The 18,169-nt window shown below is 35.1% G+C and overlaps 2 protein-coding genes across 3 annotated transcripts; one reads left to right on the top strand and one right to left on the bottom strand.

Moving 5' to 3' along the window:
- Nucleotides 1-3,994: 3,994 nt before the first annotated feature.
- Nucleotides 3,995-5,953, bottom strand: LOC122134984 (SLAM family member 5-like). The gene is made up of 3 exons (XM_042712369.1): nucleotides 5,815-5,953; nucleotides 5,114-5,422; nucleotides 3,995-4,864 (listed from the first exon to the last, which is right to left on the bottom strand). Exons 1-3 carry the CDS (start codon nucleotides 5,861-5,863, stop codon nucleotides 4,524-4,526), a joined length of 699 nt encoding a protein of 232 aa, XP_042568303.1. The 5' UTR covers nucleotides 5,864-5,953; the 3' UTR covers nucleotides 3,995-4,523.
- Nucleotides 5,954-7,182: 1,229 nt separating this feature from the next.
- Nucleotides 7,183-12,678, top strand: LOC109054492. 2 transcript variants are annotated; one of them, XM_042712365.1, is made up of 6 exons: nucleotides 7,183-7,330; nucleotides 10,659-11,054; nucleotides 11,534-11,599; nucleotides 12,132-12,248; nucleotides 12,435-12,475; nucleotides 12,652-12,678. In XM_042712365.1, the coding sequence occupies exons 1-6, from the start codon at nucleotides 7,201-7,203 to the stop codon at nucleotides 12,667-12,669; spliced, it is 768 nt and encodes a 255-aa protein (XP_042568299.1). In that variant the 5' UTR covers nucleotides 7,183-7,200; the 3' UTR covers nucleotides 12,670-12,678. The 2 variants fall into 2 exon arrangements, with proteins under 2 accessions (XP_042568299.1, XP_042568300.1); XM_042712366.1 differs by lacking the exon at nucleotides 7,183-7,330 and adding an exon at nucleotides 9,102-9,393.
- Nucleotides 12,679-18,169: the final 5,491 nt, after the last annotated feature.

The following is an 18,169-nucleotide window of genomic DNA, read 5'->3' as shown; positions in this document are numbered from 1 at the left end:
ACCCCAATACTACAGTCTCTGCACTGGCTACCTATTAAGTTCTGTATCAGTTACAAAATATCTGTGGGGGTACTCTGCTCTGCCCTGGTGGGCTCCAGCTCTGCCTGCGCCGCCCTGGTGGGCTCCAGTTCTGCATGCTCCTCCCTGGTGGACTCCAGTTCTGTCTGCTACGCCCTGGTGGACTCCAGTTCTGTCTGCTACGCCCTGGTGGGCTTCGGTTCCGTTTGCTACATCCTGGTGGGCTCCAGTTCCTTCTGCTCCACCGTGGGGATCTTTGGACCTGTCTACCCAGCTGTGGTGGTCTTCAGCTCCATCTTCTTTGCTGGCTCCGCACTGGCTTCCTGTTTCGCCGGTTCTGCCTTGGTCTCTAGTCTCTCCACTTCCACATGGACCTGGTCCTCCGTCCCTCCCCCTGTTCTGCCTCTGTTCCAACACCCTCCTTAATCGTAAAGTGTTTGGAGTGTCTGGAAGGGGTGGGGGGGTGGGGTATGTCATGAATCTGGTTTAGAAACTTTCGTTCACTCACCACCAGAGGTCACCTGCTCACTACATGGACTCTTGCACCATACCCACTGTTGCACTTCACCCCAGACTACAGTTCCCATCATCCATTGCACTGATTACACGCACACAGCAGAATGCACTGATTACACACACACAGCTGAATCCAATCACACATTCACTATATAACACTCACTCAGATCACTTCCAGACTGCCGAGTATTGTTTAGCCTAGCTACCTTACCAAGCACCCGTTTGTAAGGAAGCTTGTAAATTAATTTCTCTATCCAATGCGGTCACGTCACGTGACAAAAGAACGAACGATAGGTTAAAGTCTTTTATACAGTCTTTTTTATTAAACAATACAAACATTAAAACATTAAGGCAGTACACTTAAAATCATAAAGACAAAAAAAAATAATAATAAAAAAATAATATACACACAGATTTGTTGCCAGGGTAATTCCTTTTATACAGTCTATGAAGCTTATGGGACTGTCACGTGATGAAAGAATGACTCAAACCTGAAGACTTGTCAGATAAGAGGTGGAACGAGAAACAACAAGAGACAAGCAGAAACAAGTATCAAGTGTCAAGAGTTGTCTGGTAAACATGTCCAGTTCCTCCTTAGATGGTGTAATCATCTTTCCACACTGAGTTTTTTTTTTTTTTTTTTTTTTTTGGAGGCGGTTAAAATAGACAAGTTTTTCCAGGTAAGATGAGTGATGGCATGTATGAATCATTATCACATCTTAATGTGTAGTTGCTGCATTTTGCTTTTGGACAGCAACACTGAAATGCTACTAAACACAAAATAAAAACATTTGTTAGCAGCGTTGCTACTTTTAATTTGTTACTCCCAAGACTGTTGAAAACTAAAGAAACTCTGAACATCAGCATGATAAATAAACATTACAACAGTAAATCACAGATTGCATTTCTTCTTAAAATGACTCCTTGACATTGACAGGAATTGTAATCAGGCGCTAAAAATAAAAGGTTTGTTGACACACCTTTTTGTCATATACAGGATATGACAAAAAGGTGTGATGTCAAGAATGCTTCTCAGAAATGTAGCTCTCTTACTGGAGCTGCAACTGAAACTAACACTGCTGATCAGGCATGTCATGGAGAGATATGCATATGCATATACGTATCAATTTTTATATTTTACATTACACTGCAGGAAATTTTCACATTTCGCATTCACACAGCAATATCAATGTCAAAGTTTTAGACATTGATATTGCTATGTGAATTGAATCTCTTTTTTTATTTTTCAGACTTTGTGTGAACAGGTATGGAAAAAGCCCTAAACCCCACGCTATTCACACAGCACACAACTAACACCTTAGACATACACACACACACACTGACAGCAGTCCAGCAGCATATATTCTCATGAAGAAGCTGTTTATACGCCCAACAGCTCTGACCATAATTTTTATATAGCTGTAAAGAAATCCGAGCACAGCAGGTTTCAATCTGACTCAAAATCTGAGCTGATGTGGGGCCAGAGCTGCCAGGGGCCTCCAAAGAGGGTCTGACAACTCTGTACATAGCAGTCACTGACCACTACTAAATGGCGTGTTTCCTCATTGCTTTAGCCAGATTGGCTCTAGGTGTGTTCATCTTCAGAAGCATTTAACCGAAAGGTGAGATTTGCCTCCTTCAGTTGGGAGAGGAATTAAAAACAGAGACCTGACATCGAACACTTTCTGTTTCCTGTACTGACGTTAGCATGTTTTTTGCGTGGGCTACTTTACCACATTAAGTGGATTATGCAATGTGTGTCAAATACACAGATGTTTTTCTTGTAGCAACAGAAACACTTTTCAGTAAATATTCCTGTTTAATTGCAGTGTCTGTATGATCAAGTATAAAGTTTCAATCCTATTTAAATACCATAAGGTGCGTCTATAAAATGTTTTATATTGATAGTCATGGCACGATATTACATTAAGATTAGGCTACAAGAAAAGACTTTTTACTGTTATAAAAACACAGATTTGTGAGCATTAGTAGAACTGAATCTGTATGCAACAAAGAAGCATATCCGAATTCACAGTACTCGGAAAATATTTAATTGCATCCGAAGTTTACAACAGATCCAAAACTTCTGCGTGCAAGCCTGTCATTTATTGGAAATCGTGGAAAAGTGCATGGTTTTAGTCACTGCCGGTGTGAACAGGACTTTAGATACTACATGTAGTGATTGTCAACAATCCCAATACTCCATTTATAATTTTTAAAGAACTTGCTTGTCAGGTCTGGGTACTTAGAAAAAATATGTTATCTTCTCATGGCAAGTGGTGCATACTCTACTTGAGCTTCCTCTTTTACATTCTGTAAAAAAAAAAAAAAAAATACAATAATAATATTAAAATACATATATTTATAAAAACTCTGATGATACATTGGAGATTCAGTGTGAATTTTGTTTTTTCTTGTAACAGTGATCAGTGATCAGGTTGAGAAGTGGCCTACCATAAATGGTCTCTACAATCTACCTAAGCTAATAATGCTTTTGGGAAATGCAGCCAAGGACAGTATGTACAGTATGCAAAAAATATAGAGGTGCAACATCTTGTGACTGGAGCAGTCGTCTTAAGAAGGACAACTTTGTATCTTATCTGCCCCTAAAAGGTGCATACTATGAAGCTTTTAGTGGTAAATAAGGTACATAGGTTCCTTTTAAGGCTGTTGCACCTGAGAGTGAATACATTAAGTTGTTGAGTAAAAATCTGAACAGTGATATCATCAGCTGAAACAGGAAATCTTACTGTTTTATGCGCTTTACTTCTGTTGAATGTTGGCTCAATGTAAATGATCTCTTCAGGAGTCTGAACTGTTTGAAAAATAATAATAGATGCATTAAACAACAACAACTACTCCATCTTAAATAGATCTGGTTCTTCATAACATATGTGTTGTTATCACAGGGCTGTCAAAGTTAGTTACTGTATCATTAAATTACTGCAGAACTGCATTTCTGTCTTTGTATTTCCAGTATGTTTTAATGCAATTTGAGAAATGCAGAATCTGTTTTTCTGAGCTAGACGAGTAAAGAGCATTGCCCAATGTCATTTTATAGATAACAGCCAAACAACTTGCCTTTTTGATCGGTTTTTCTACACTTCCTACGCATGAGAAATATCCCGAATGCAGCCACAATCAATAGAGATCCAGCAACAGCAGCAAACAGAGATCAGCACTATGAGAGATCCAGAGCCTGTAATGATAGAGAGACACAATCATTAGTGTGGGTGAAAGTGTCAGTCTGAACGATAATTGAAAATCCACCGCCTGGTTTATTTAGGCACTACCTCTGAGTCCAAGTACATGGAAAGCGTTAAGTAAAATGTCACGTGTTGTCAACTCGGAATTATGGTAATTACAACATGGCATGAATACAACATAATATCAAATGCTACATGTTCCCTATGTCTTGGTACTTCCTGTCTCTCGGGAGCCATGGTTTGTAGTTCTTTGTAGTTTTCTCAGGTGATTCTCTCCCCAGGTGTGCCTCATTTGTGTTTCCCCATTGTTTTTTTTTTTTTATAATAACCTCTTACATTTAGATCTTGCATTTAGTCTCTTTGCCTGCCTTCTCGTTTACCCCACCTTTATTACAGAGTCACATTTACATACACATTTGCATGGTCAAATTTCACAGGCAAAGTCAGAGAAAGTGGGATTGAATGTACTGAAAACTGTGTGTGGAAGCCTGTTTTGGCCTGTAGATTAATACCATTTAGTTCTGACTCATAACTACTTTCTAAGCAGCCGTTTTTAATGTGTGCATTTTATTTTCATGCAAGTTCAGTTATAAAGAAGTGGCCGAATAGATACAAACACATTGTGTGTGTTTAGAGTAGCTGAATGTATGATAGAACAACTGTTGGTTCACTCTACTAATTTGCGTATCAAATTGCACCAACTTGACTGTAATTCACCCTCTAAATTTCTTTGTGTAAGGGTAAACTGTCCAATCCTTTCAGCACATGATCAGTAGACTGAGATCAGTGAATAAATGCTAATATCACCATTGTCAAACCTGAACATGTGTGACAGAGTTGAGTGATGTCCAGATGTTGAGTCTGGCTGCTGATGGGATTGTTGAGCACACAGCTGTAGGTGTTTTTATCCTGATATTCCACCTCCAGAGGTAGAGAGAGACTGATGCTGAGATCAGACACACTGATGCTGGACAATAAACTGTTTCCTTTGTACCAGGAGAGAGTCACATGACCCACATTCACCACTGAACACACCAATGAACAATTCTGCTGTGATGATGATGATGATGATGATGAAGAACACTGTGAAGAGTTACTGATAATGACAGGAACAGGCAGACGAGCTGAGGAAGATCAGTAAAATCGGATTAAATTATATTATTAGTAAATAAGAGGGCTGTTTTTGTGATTGTGATTAGATTTTTTTATTTTTTTTTTTTTTTTTTTTGAGACGCTGACTTCATAATCATTCAAAAGGAAAGTATTCAGAAGCCTGAAAAGTCAAACATGTGTCTCTCAAGATATATAATTTCAAGATTAAAAATTAACTAGGATATATTTTAATTATAGCGATTTAAAAATGTTAAACTCACCATAAACAGTGAGACTGAAATTCTTGATCACACTGTTGATCTGTAGTTGATAATGTCCAGCGTGTTCAGTTGTGATGTTTGTGATGGTCAGAGATCCAGTTTGACTGTCCAGCTTCAGTCTGTCTCTGAATCTCCCGTCAGGACCATCATCATATACAGTCATGCTGTCTTCCATTACACTGATTTGAGCTATTAAAGTCTTGTTATATCCAAACCTCCACTGAATCAGATCATCATCCATCATTTCAGTAAGACCAGAGTTTAGAGTGACTGAATCTCCCTCCATCACTGACACTGGGTTCAGTCCATCTGTATCAACAAACACACGCAAAGAATACAGAGTTTGTCACAGATTTAGGGTTAATAACTTTATGTTGGTTTACTTTAATACACTGTAATTATTTAAAAGCAAAATGAAGAACACAAAAGAGCACCACAGACAAGAAAGAGAAGCTAAATAAAAGAAGAAATAAATTAACACAAGATTAAAATATGAAAGGTAGGAGAATCTGAGTCTGTCCTTAAATTATTCTGAGATGATAGATTCGAATCCAAACCAGATTTTTAATACTGGTTCGATTTCAGAATATCTGAAAATAATAGCGAATGTATATCCATCTTATTCGACTAAAGCATGAGCTAAATCAGTAAAAACATTCATATATATATAAACATATAAAACATGTACATTTATTACTTACCAAGCGTTTTGCACAAACACATGCAGAACAAAATAACAACATAAACCATTTTCTTTCAGCACAGTATGATTATAAATGCTGAAAACAGACTGCTAGAAGAGAGATAACAAACTAGTGTGTGAATCCTCCCCCAACAGGATCTGACCACCCTCCACATAAAGCGCTGTGACCACAGAGGCCTATGACACATTAGCCACAAAACACTGCTCTTACTAACAGGAAACTTTAACATAGTTATAAACATAAGTGGGTCACAAATCGGATGTATCTTTTTTTCCACAAATAGGGTACAATGTATATTTTGTGATGTGCAGGAATTTTTCTGCATTGATATTACACAGGTTTTACCTGTATTTTTAATGATTTTCATTGCACACTGTGTTCTGTTTAAGGTTAAAATAACCGGTCCTTAAACTTAAGAGTTCATGAATGATGCCATGAAGGGTATAGCTTATGAATCCTGGCCGGTTCCGTTTTTCCCCAGAATTAGTGAGGGATTCATCACTGCATTTCAACTGAAATTGTGCTTTTGTAAGGCAATGAGTAACGCCTGTTTCACACATACTCCGTCTGCAGTGCGTATGCGTTGGGTATTTTTTTACGCACCCATGTTACGCACTGCAGCAGTGCAGTGATCGTTTACGTACCGAGTCTATTTTTGCTGTACTGCACGCGCTGAATTAAAGTGACAGCGCATTGTTTGCGCTAAAAATGAACATGGATTGACACGGAAATGCAGTAATTTCACAATAAATTGATACAATTAAAGTCTACTGTGTTTCACAGTCAACACGTGGTTTTTGGCTATTTTAAAAACAAGACAAAAGGGCACTTTAAGATAAACAAGGCAACAATATATGCACTTTTATGGAGGCAGAAAAACAAAGTTCTTTAAGACCCTTGGGATTGCTTGTAATAAAGATTTAAATGCAAAAGAATCAAGAGTCGACTGTTTCTGTCAGTGGTGAGTTTTAATTTTAAATGTTTGTGATAGCCTAACAAGAAAAGTAGGGCTAAATATTTATGTTTAAATGCCGCCTGCTTGAGCAACTTATTATACAAACCTAAGTCAAATGCATAAGTAATACCTTGTTTATATTTTAGTTTAAACTAATGTCTATGACAGATTGTTACTGTACTGTGATAGAGTATCACAATGCTGAAAAAGCTTTTTTATTTTTTTTTTATTTATTTATTTTTTTACATGATTTTAAATCAAAATAATGGACAAACGTTGTGTTTGTGGTAAACAGCCGCGGATCAGTAGCGGACTGCAAACGCGTCCTGTGTGAAAGCACAGTGAATCCGTGCTGTTTCTGCATCGCATACGTAACGCAAACGGACTGCACACGCACTGCAGACGGAGTATGTGTGAAACAGGCAGAAATGTATGTAGGAGTACACTATATACTCTGTGTGGTGGGTTGTGGAACTGCACTCAGGCTGAATCTTCTTGAGAGAGCGAGTGATGCGTGTGAGCCATGCACTACCAAAACTATTCATTCATGCTTTTCAGGTAAGCTGGTGGGAAATATGTGAGATATGTTATAGTGTTTGTGTGTATTTTTCCCGAGGTGTTTGAAAAGTGTGTGAAGCAAGTCTATTGGTATTAATCGGGCCATGCGTTGATGTATGAGTCTGCATAGTTCATGTGATAATACGAATGTTGTTTATGGAGAATGTAGCGGAGACAGGCACGTGCACACATTGACATCAAAGGGTGCTTGAGCACCTGCCTTTTTCTTCCTCGAGAGAAAGTGCCCTTTTTTCTGGGGAGTTTTTTTTTTTGTTTGTTTTTTTTTTTTTTTTAAATAAATTAATATATGTATATATGTGTGTGTTTCTGTTTGCGCACAGCTTTCTTGTTCAGACAAATAAAGAAACTAAATATCTGGTCAGGACGGGGCGGGAAATGTTGAGACTCTGTTGAGTTCCGATGCCTTTCTCCCCTCCGTGTCTCCGTGCAGCACAGCAGTGTAGCACACATTGATCGGCACGTCACAGACAGACAGAGAGCCGCAGAAGTGAAGCCCTCCCTCCCTGTCCAGTGGTGTTTGTCTTGGTGTGGAGGTGAGTGGTGATGAACAACAGACTAAGGCAAATATAGTTAAAAAAATGTCTTGCTAACATCCATGACTCAGCTACCATGTAATAAGTTAGCCAAAGTTTAGCTAAGACAATATATCATGGGCATACAGGCTAACTTAATGGAGAAACGACAGCTGAATACAGTAAAATTAATTACGTCATCAGAATCGCCACATTGATATGCACATTAGGCGTTAAGTATAATGCGCTAATTTGTACACATTTGACACAAGGCATTGCAGATGAATAGGGTAAACAAAATAACTAAAGCCTATCACGACAGAACTTCCCCAGTTATTAGTTATTAACTTACATCAAGAGTCTTTTCCCTTGAATTGTGAATTTTGGAAATGTCCTTTCCATTAGAGCAAAAGAAGACATGGAAGCAAAATAGACCAAAATCTCAAATTGAACAGTACATGAAGTGTCCTGCCTTAAAAAATAACTTCATAATTTTGATCTCCGGCTCCTCATCTAATAACTATCCATTCTATTAGTATGTTGTATGCTGATAGATTTTACCAACCCTCCCTCAAATGTGAAACAAAGTTCTTGTCACCATCAGTTTGTGTGTGTGCGTGTGTGTGCAGTAATGTAATTATACAACATTGTGAACTGATTATTTTGTAGACATCTGTTGAAAAATGAAACAACATGAAACAATTGGGTGAGTGTGAGGGAATTAAAATAAATTGGTAAGTCAGAGTTGTGTTAATATATTTAACGTTTTGTTTAGAAATAAATTGAAATAAATATGAGAAGTGTCCTTTTTTCCACTTGAGCCCCTGCCCCTCAAAATTTCTGTGCACGACACTGAGCGGAGATATTGTTCTAATCATTTCCTGCTGAGTTATAGAATGGTATTTGTATGTTTAAAGTTTGACACATGTTGAATTTTAAATGAATCAGAATAAATCCAATGTGCAACCCCTTTGTAAATGTTTCGTTGCACACACTGGGAAGGGTTACAGTTTGTATGGAGTGGAGATTAAGTTTGTTTCTGTAGCCTACAGTTGTGTGAATAACTAAGATTACAGCAGGTTTCACTTTGTCTAAACTGCTTGATTCAGTGAATCACGTATTTTTTTTTTTAAGGAAAAGCACAGTGTTGCGCTTAATCAATGAATTTCCGTTTTTTTATTCAAAGGGACTTCCAATGAATCTCAGCTGGGCTTGGTATCACGCAGATTTTACTTTCTTTTTCATTCTTAACTAGAATCGCAACAAATATGCGTGTATTTTATTTTGACACACAAAATAACGATTATTGTCATTTTATCTGGATAAATAGGTCATGTTTTTTTTATTATCCTAAGTTTATTTATATTCACACACTGGATATCAAATTCTTGCGGGCGTTTTGAGGAAGGAAGAGAAAACCATAATTATCCTAAAATAGAGCAACACTATTGGAATTAATTCTAACAGGCACAGCTGTTGACATGATGGGATGCTGTTTTGTGCTCACTCTGTTCGGTTTGCTCCTTCTTGGTAAGACATTTATTACATTTGTAACTAACATTTCAACGCGTTTTCAGCGATGGAAAATGAAAATTTCACTTCAGTATTATCTTGGATTGTATTTGTCGCTGTTTTAAATAATTTAGTATATTTTAGGAATATAAAGTGCCACGATTTGCCTTGTTCTATGTGTTCGGACGTTTTTATTTTATTTTATTTTATTTTATTTAGTTCTTCCTGTTCCGGACTGTAGGCGGAAAGTGCCTCAGCCAGCCTACATTCCACATGATCGCTTTATTCGTATTACACCTACATCTCTCATTCTTACAAAACTGGTTTAAACATGTAGAGAGAATGTAAAAAAAAAAAAAAAAAAAAAAAAAAAACTGTTCTGTGTTGTTCTGGTTCTGTATACTCTAATGCATTGATGCATTTACTTTTTTAAAATATAAAACTCTGCATGAGGAGAGTATGTAAAAATGATAGATTTTTCATCTACCAATGTCGACATATGTAAGGCTGTAAATATTTCTCTACCTCAAGAAATCTTTCATTTTTCTAGATTTCTCCAGAAAAAAAAAAAAAAAGAAAAAAAAAAAAAAAAATATATATATATATTATATATTTTTCTGTATATATATATATATATATATATATAAATTTATAATGTTTAAAGAAAAATAAACTTAAATAATTAATTAATACTAAATCTTTAAAATTATTCCATGATGGGAACCCCTTAAATTTTTTATAATGTGACCGCCAGAACCTTTTCTGCTAAGATCTGTGGCTAAACAACATTGTCCTTGATAAACAGCTGTCAGGATTGGACAGTCTTTGTGTTTTGCTCCCCGTGACCCCTCATGTGCCCTTATTTGGTCGTTCCTGATCCTGTTCCTGTCCACATTGTCTCTTAATTAGTCGTTCTGTTCACCGGTGTGCCTCCCAATTCCCTCGTTATCCGGTGTATTTAAGCCCCGGTCTGTTCTGGCAGTGTTTGTCAGGTCTACCAGTTGTGTACGTGTGTCTTCCTTCCCTTCCAAGTGTGGATTGTCCCTGTGTGTTGAATTTAATAAATGACAGTTTTGTTTATCCATCGCTCCTTTGCTCCTTCTGGCAGCATATCGTGACAATCACAGACCCACAGGCTTGGTTTTGTATTTTCGTGGGGGCTTTCCATTCTATTGTTTTTATATTTCCTATCCCAAAGCCCTAACCCTGCCTACCGTCATTTCCTTTTTCGTTTTTAGATATTAATTCAACATTATTGAGTTACTATTTATTTGTGTTTCCAGGTGTTTTTGGTGATGATGTGGTGACAGTGATGGAGGGAGATTCAGTCACTCTACACACTGATATCACTAAAAAAGAGCATGACAAGTTGCTGTGGTATTTTGAAGACACTCGCATAGCTCTGATCAATGGACGTCCCAATACAAGCTGCTTATATGATGGTGAAGGCGGGAGATTCAGAGACAGACTGAAGGTGGACTATGAGACTGGATCTCTGACCATCACTGACATCAGATCTGAACACACTGGACGTTATGAAGCAGAGATCATCAGAAGCGAGAGTTCAGGAAAAAGGCAAAGCTTAAACAGAAACCGCAAGTGCGACAGCACAAAAATCACCAAAAAAATCAGCATCACTCATGATGACACCATAAAAACTTTCAATATGATCGTGACTTGTGAGTTACTCAATGTAATTTACCCTTAGGTTTTTTTTCTTTTTCCTAAGAATCTACATATTAGAAAATGAATCAGTGATTTTTCTATTATAATAAAATGGTAGAGATAATATATAACAAAATTTCAATCAACTTTACTGGCATGCTGTAAATTTAATTCTTCTTCAACATTAAAATGGCATTTCTGATTAAATATGTCACTACTGAAATCCTGTGATCTTACATAACACACAAGTGGATTAGATATGGATGGGTGGATGTTATTGAATTTATAATTTAATAACTGGTCTTTTAAGAACCTTTTTATGAGGACCTAACATACTATAATTTATCACTGGTGGTTCAAGTTTCTTTCAAGTCACTATGAAATCAAAATAGATAGACTGCCAAAAATACTTAATTTTTCAACATCAATTATTTGTAATTACCCGTTTTATTTGTATTTCTTTATTTTTTTTTTATTCATTTGTGTCTTCCAGCTGCTCTGTCTGATCAAGTCAGAACTGATGGAGAGCCCCGTATGGAGAAGAGGGAGTTTGACTTGAGTATATTTTCCCCCTTCATTTTTATCTTGCATATAACGTAGTAGAGTATATTTATAAATGCATTGTTCTTAACGAGAGCTTGACCTTCTAGTTCACTTAAAATGCTGTTTTTGCTGTTGTTTAAACATGAATTTCATTTGAATAATGTGTGAACTATGAATAATGAATAATATGAATAATGTTTGTCAAACTTTATCCTAAACACCTGCTGCTTATAATAAAGATGTCAGAAGAATAAAAAAAGACACTGTTTACAATTGCAGTCTTGGAAAGCTCATAACATGCTTCCTCCAAATGTGTAATTCAACAAATCATGCATACATGGTACTGTAAAGGCAAGCAGAAACATGCAGCTGTACAAACAAATTTAAAGTACATGATGAATCATGAGGTCACATACATTTTCTAATAGGGGAATAAGCCTTTTGAATATGCAAAAGTGTCCACAGACCGAATATATATAGTGAATATGGTATATAAACACACTGTGAGATTCTTTTACACTCATGACTGTCTCTCTATATCACTCCAGATTCAGGTCTGTCTTCAGCTGCTGTAGCAGGAATATGTGCTGCTGCTGTTCTGCTGCTGGTGACTGCTGTAGCTGCTGCTGCTGTGATTTACTATCGCCACAAGAGCTCCAAAAATGGCGAGTATTACATGCAGATACTATAGTGAGAGGAAAACATCATGTGCTTCATGCAAAATGAATATTTAGCTCTCTGGAATACTTGATTCTGATTGGTCAGTTGCAACATTCCAAATGTTGCCTGATAATGACCTTCATCATTTAATTGTGTGCACGTGTGATTTATTTATTTTTTTTTCACAGCAGAAAGGGAGAAAAACATGTATAAAGGATTGTCCGTAGATGAGGTAAGATACTGTACATCACACTAAGATCTGTGTTTGATTTTACCTGCACAGACAAATCATCCTAATGGCAAATAAACATTTTCAACTGAATCTAATTCACTGATAGATGACGGATGTGCTGACTGTGTCTGATTGTAACTGCTCTTTACCTTCTGTGATTCATTGTTTTCTTACAGACGATCCCAAATGTGTGATTATAAGATGAAAAAAAAAAAAAAAATTGCTGCAGAAAGAATCTCCACTGTAAAGCATGTTACACTGAAAAATGTTAGCATGGATGCAAATTTACAAGAATGTATTTACTCTGGGTCTTCTTTAACTTGACGGAACACTAATTGCAACACTGGATCACTAATTGTAAGGGAATATGAGTTTTACAGGGTTGTTTTATTATATTTTTTATTTTTTATTTTTGGCTGGGGCATTAGTTTGGTTTTATTATTCATGTGTAATCATGTAATCATTCATTTATGTTTATATTATTATTTTTCCATGCTCTTACTGTGCTTTATATTGTTATTTTATATTCCAATTGTGTGGTTTCCAGGGCTATTTGTCTTCATGAGTAAGAGACATTGTCTTCAGATGAAATAGGGATGAAGTACAGGCGATTCTATGCATTGAAATGTATGCAGCTACAATTATTTATCATACCATCTGTTCACTGTGAAACTAGCTGTAAAATAAGTACATTTACATTTAGTCATTTAGCACATGTTTTAATACAAATTAGCAGATGAGCATCATAAGCACTTTATCACAGGAGTTATTAAAATAAGATGAAGGACAGATACTTGTTGCATTACAGCTAGGGCTGTCGGGATAACTGCAATATCGCAATATCTATTGACGAGCAAAGAGGTGATTTTTGCGTGCTTTCTTTTTTTATAGGGTTATGACCTTCTCATTTTACACTTTGTGCATGTGTACTGAATATTAAATAAGTTAGTAATAATAATATAATGTGTGCCATGCTGATTTGTTCAAAGGCTCCTTGCCTATAAACAGACAGCGAATGAGAGAGAGATCAACTGAGCATGTAGGATGACTTGCAAGTCATATATGTTTGTGAAAATAGGTTGTCATGTCCAAGGAAAGCGAAATCTCTTGCTGGTCAGCTAAGCCCTCTAAAATGATTTCAACAGCATGTTTCATTACATCTCTCTTTGAATGAATCAGTGTTTTTGAACGTGTAGTTGAGCACTGTAAAACCCAACAGTGAAATTAATTAGTTAATTTCACTCAAATAATAATGAAAGTTCATTGGAATTAATTGAAATGGGTTCTGTAAACTCAAAATGCTGTTGTAGTAAGGTGAACTTAAAATGATTGCGTTTTCTTGTTCCCAGCATGCTTTGCATCAGCCAACAAGGAAGATAAATGTAGAAATAAAGTGTTATTTTGTGTGTTTTTACACAAGATTAACATAGAGAGACATAAGTTAGTTCTTAAATGTTGTGTTATGTTAGGATTTACATATGTTTCTGTTATGTTGGTTTTGTAGTGTTACCAGTGTGGTGAAGAGTAGGGTCTGTGGTTAGGTTGAGGATGGACAGTAGAACTTATTGGCTATATATACTGCATGTTGTTTGACTATTTACATGCAAGTATTGTGAGTGTTTTTGATCACTATATTAATACATACCAGTGTGCTATTTCTAACTAACACTAAATTATAAAAATCTGAATTAATGTGCTGGTAATGGAAGTAAGTTGTATATAATTATCATTGTGATGAGTGGGGTGGGATCATGGAAGCGAGGCCCCGCCCCACTTGTCATTAAAATGTTTAGCTCTATTAACTTAAAAAAGTTGAGTTTGTTTACTTAAATATTTTGAGGCAATAAGTTTCCTAAAATGTTTTGAGTATTCTTAACTTATCAGGTTTTACAGTGAGTGAATGGTTTAAAGACTCATTCAAACATAGTCCCTTGCCGCCACCTTGTGGAACAACAATGTAACTGCACTGACTGACAGCCCGTCCAGAAAGAGCGCAGGTGGAAATATCAATAGAAAGTCTCTAGTCAGATTCGAGCATCAGAAGTAATTGTTCTACCTATAGGCTAACAATAGCCTAACGATTTAATTGTCAGGTTTATTTTCTGTTATGTGGACCATTATTTTGTCATTCTCTTTTGTTTAAATCACTTTCTGTTTCAATGCTATTTGGTTTCGGTTTCATTGGTTTCTGAATATGACCTTTTTGTGTTGTAACATACACTCAGATTATATATATATATATATATATATATATATATATATATATATATATATATATATATATACAGTACAGACCAAAAGTTTGGAAACATTACTATTTTTAATGTTTTTGAAAGAAGTCTCTTCTGCTCATTAAGCCTGCATTTATTTGATCAAAAATACAGAAAAAACAGTAATATTGTGAAATATTATTACAACTTAAAATAATAGTTTTCTATTTGAATATACTTTAAAAAACAATTTATTCCTGTGATGCAAAGCTGAATTTTCAGCATCATTACTCCAGCCTTCAGTGTCACATGTAACATCCAGTCTATCACATGATCATTTAGAAATCATTCTAATATTCTGATTTATTATGAGTGTTGGAAACAGTTCTGCTGTCTAATATATTTGATGAATAAAAGGTTAAAAAGAACTGCATTTTATTCAAAATAAAATAAAAAATCTAATAATATATATTCTAATAATATATTTTCTTTACTATCACTTTTTTATCAATTTAACACATCCTTGCTGAATAAAAGTATTGATTTTATTTTAAAAAAGGAAAGAAAAAAAATTTACTGACCCCAAATTACTGACCAGTAGTGTATATTGTTATTACAAAATATTTATATTTTAAAAACATAGCTTCTTTTTTTTTTTTTTTACTTTTTATTCAAAGTATCCTAAAAAAGTATCACTTGTTCTGAAAAAATATTAAGCAGCAGAACTGTTTTCCAACTTTGATAATGAATCATCATATTAGAATGATTTCTAAAGGATCATGTGATAATGATCCTAAAAATTCAGCTTTGCATCACAGAAATAAATGATAATTTAAAGTATAATAAATTTAAAAACAATTATTTTTAATTGTAATAATATTTCACAATATTACATTTTTTTTCTGTATTTTTGATCAAATAAATGCAGGCTTGATGAGCAGAAGAAACTTCTTTCAAAAACATTAAAAATAGTAATATTTCCAAACTTTTGGTCTGTACTGTATATATATATATATATATGCAATTGTCCTATTGCAATTTTGCCTTTTTCTTTATATGTTATACCTTTGTATTGTAACCGCATATTTTGTAATTGTTATTATTTGGAAAGTGGTTTATTAAGAAAGACACCACACTTCATATGTAATGTAATTGTTTTAAAGCATTTATTGAACAAATATTTATAGCATATATTAAGAAAAGTATAGCTAGAAATGAAATTAGTATTAGTAAATGCTTTGCTAAAGGAAAATGAAAAGAAAAGGGATGTTATTGTAGAATGCTGTGAGCATATATGCGAAAATGGGAGTTTTTTTAATAAGAAGCTTCTTAGGGAATTTCCAGACCTCATGTCACAAGATTTTGGAATCCACCTGCTGTCTATAAAAGACTGAAGTGCACTGAGGAAAGCAGATGCTGGTTCTGTGGATCATTGATGCCTCTAAACAACCGAGCTTGCAAGTTATATATCTTTGTTTTTATTTCTGTTTTTTATATTAGTATTTTGTTTGTAATGTATTTAACCTATATACAATAAACTTATGCTTAACTCTAACTAAGGAGCTTGCCTGCCAAAAGACTCTGATTTCTAAACTTGAGCAGAACAGACCACAGAGAAGTCTTCTGTGATCTATTTTGTATGAATGAAAATTTGAATGCTTATGTGATAGGACAGATTTGACTTGCTTTACCTAACCTGAGGTGATAATACCACATATCGCGCTATTGAGCCTCTCAAAATTACTGCAAGGGAAATTCTTTCACCGTGACAACCCTAATTACAGCTCAACAGAACAGATTAAGGTTCTGGGGAGAGAAATCATTTGTAAATGTCTGGATGATGTAGCTGTTACTGTTACTTCCTTCATACCTCAGACATTGAAATGTAGTGTTTATAATGTTACTCAATATTTGGAAGTCAGTTCTGGCATTCCCATTCATTTCCTCCATTGAGAAACTGATTAATGATTCTGTATAATCCACAGACCTGTAAGCAGCACTGAGGAGATTACTTGCAAAGTGTAGTTACTTATTACATCTTAGATGAAGAAAATTGTAGTTTGTAATGTAATCTAGATTACTTATTTTAGGCAATGTATTCTGACTACTTTAAGATTACTTTTGAATCAACTTGTTAAAAGCCTCAGGGGATTTCAACTAAGTATTTTAGGGGACAAAAAGTTTGGGAATTCCTGCATTACATGAAAACAGCAATGACAGCAACGAGTAACTGAATGATTTTGTCCAGACTTTTGTCCAGATCAATGATTAGTGAAAGTCAATGGATGCCATTGTGTGAATAATATGTAATATAATCATAATAACTGTACTCTGATTATGAGGATTTTAAAATGTAATATAATTGCATGTACAATTTTTTTGGAATCTGAGTATGTATGTGAAAAATTAAAGATAAATCAATCAGAGAAACATTACAAGTTATGTATCACAGGTTCTTTATGCGTTCTTTTACCTACAGTAGGTCTTGTTTTTCTTGTACAAATGTGAAAATGAATGGGACAAATACTTCCTGAACAAAAATTTACTCTGTCACAGTTTATGCTGTATTATCATATTTATTCATGCATGAGAAACATGATAAATGTATGTCTATAATAAAACGACTGTTGTCCTCTTTAGATTTCCTGCAGTTTGTCACTGCTGTTTTTATTATTAAATTGTATTTTGGTGTATTTTTATTTCATTAAATATTAAATAAAAATAATTCAAATTCATGTAGCTATAAGTAATTTCACTGTAAGAAATGTCACTGTAAATTGCTTTAAACCATTCAAAAACTAATATCTGTACTGTGTTAGTAATGTTATTACTGCAAACTTATTTCATTCAAGTCCACTAAATAAAAAATATTAATTAATATAAAATTAAACACCGCTCAAATACTCTGTGTATCTAAAATTCAATTGAATTACTTAATTAAGCCTACATCACAACTAACTGACTTCCAGCCACAGACTTACATGAAATCAGCTGAAATAAAAGAAGTGAAAGTGATGTGACACATGGCCAAGTGTGGTTTCCCATACTCAGAATCTGTGCTCTGCATTTCACCCACCCAAGTGCACACACACACACACACACACACACACACACACACACACACACACACACACACACACACACACACACACACACACACACAGAGAGACAGACAGACAGAGCAGTGGGTTACAAGTCCGACTCTCTAACCATTAAGACACGACTGAAGACATTAAACCTCTCAAGATCTCAACAGAAGATGAATAAACAGCATTACACACTTCACTTACAAACCAGTTTTTTTCATGCGTCTACAAAAGTTCTTTTTCAAAATTAACAGGTTTAGATGTTAATGTTTTATTGGAAATGTTTGGTTTGAAAATCACAATTATGGTGGTCAGTGTTTGCTTTTGGTTGCTACGAGAAAATCAGGTATTGTTAATTATGTTTTGATAATGACATAATCATCACATAGTGACCTGAT

The sequence above is a fragment of the Cyprinus carpio genome, chromosome A22, assembly GCF_018340385.1.
Source record: "Cyprinus carpio isolate SPL01 chromosome A22, ASM1834038v1, whole genome shotgun sequence".
NCBI classification, from domain to species: Eukaryota; Metazoa; Chordata; class Actinopteri; order Cypriniformes; family Cyprinidae; genus Cyprinus; species Cyprinus carpio.
This window is presented reverse-complemented; position numbering and strand designations above follow the sequence as displayed.

Bases quoted from the DNA above. Each gene is read 5' to 3' on its own strand.
- LOC122134984 (XM_042712369.1), bottom strand. From the start codon at position 5,863: ATGGTTTATGTTGTTATTTTGTTCTGCATGTGTTTGTGCAAAACGCTT. The intron at 5,423-5,814 runs GTAAGTAATAAA...TTGTTGATACAG, and splicing joins GTGTTTGTGCAAAACGCTTG to ATGGACTGAACCCAGTGTCA. The intron at 4,865-5,113 runs GTGAGTTTAACA...GATCTTCCTCAG, and splicing joins TTTCAGTCTCACTGTTTATG to CTCGTCTGCCTGTTCCTGTC.
- LOC109054492 (XM_042712365.1), top strand. From the start codon at position 7,201: ATGTATGTAGGAGTACACTATATACTCTGTGTGGTGGGTTGTGGAACT. The intron at 7,331-10,658 runs GTAAGCTGGTGG...TTGTGTTTCCAG, and splicing joins TATTCATTCATGCTTTTCAG to GTGTTTTTGGTGATGATGTG. The intron at 11,055-11,533 runs GTGAGTTACTCA...TGTGTCTTCCAG, and splicing joins TTTCAATATGATCGTGACTT to CTGCTCTGTCTGATCAAGTC.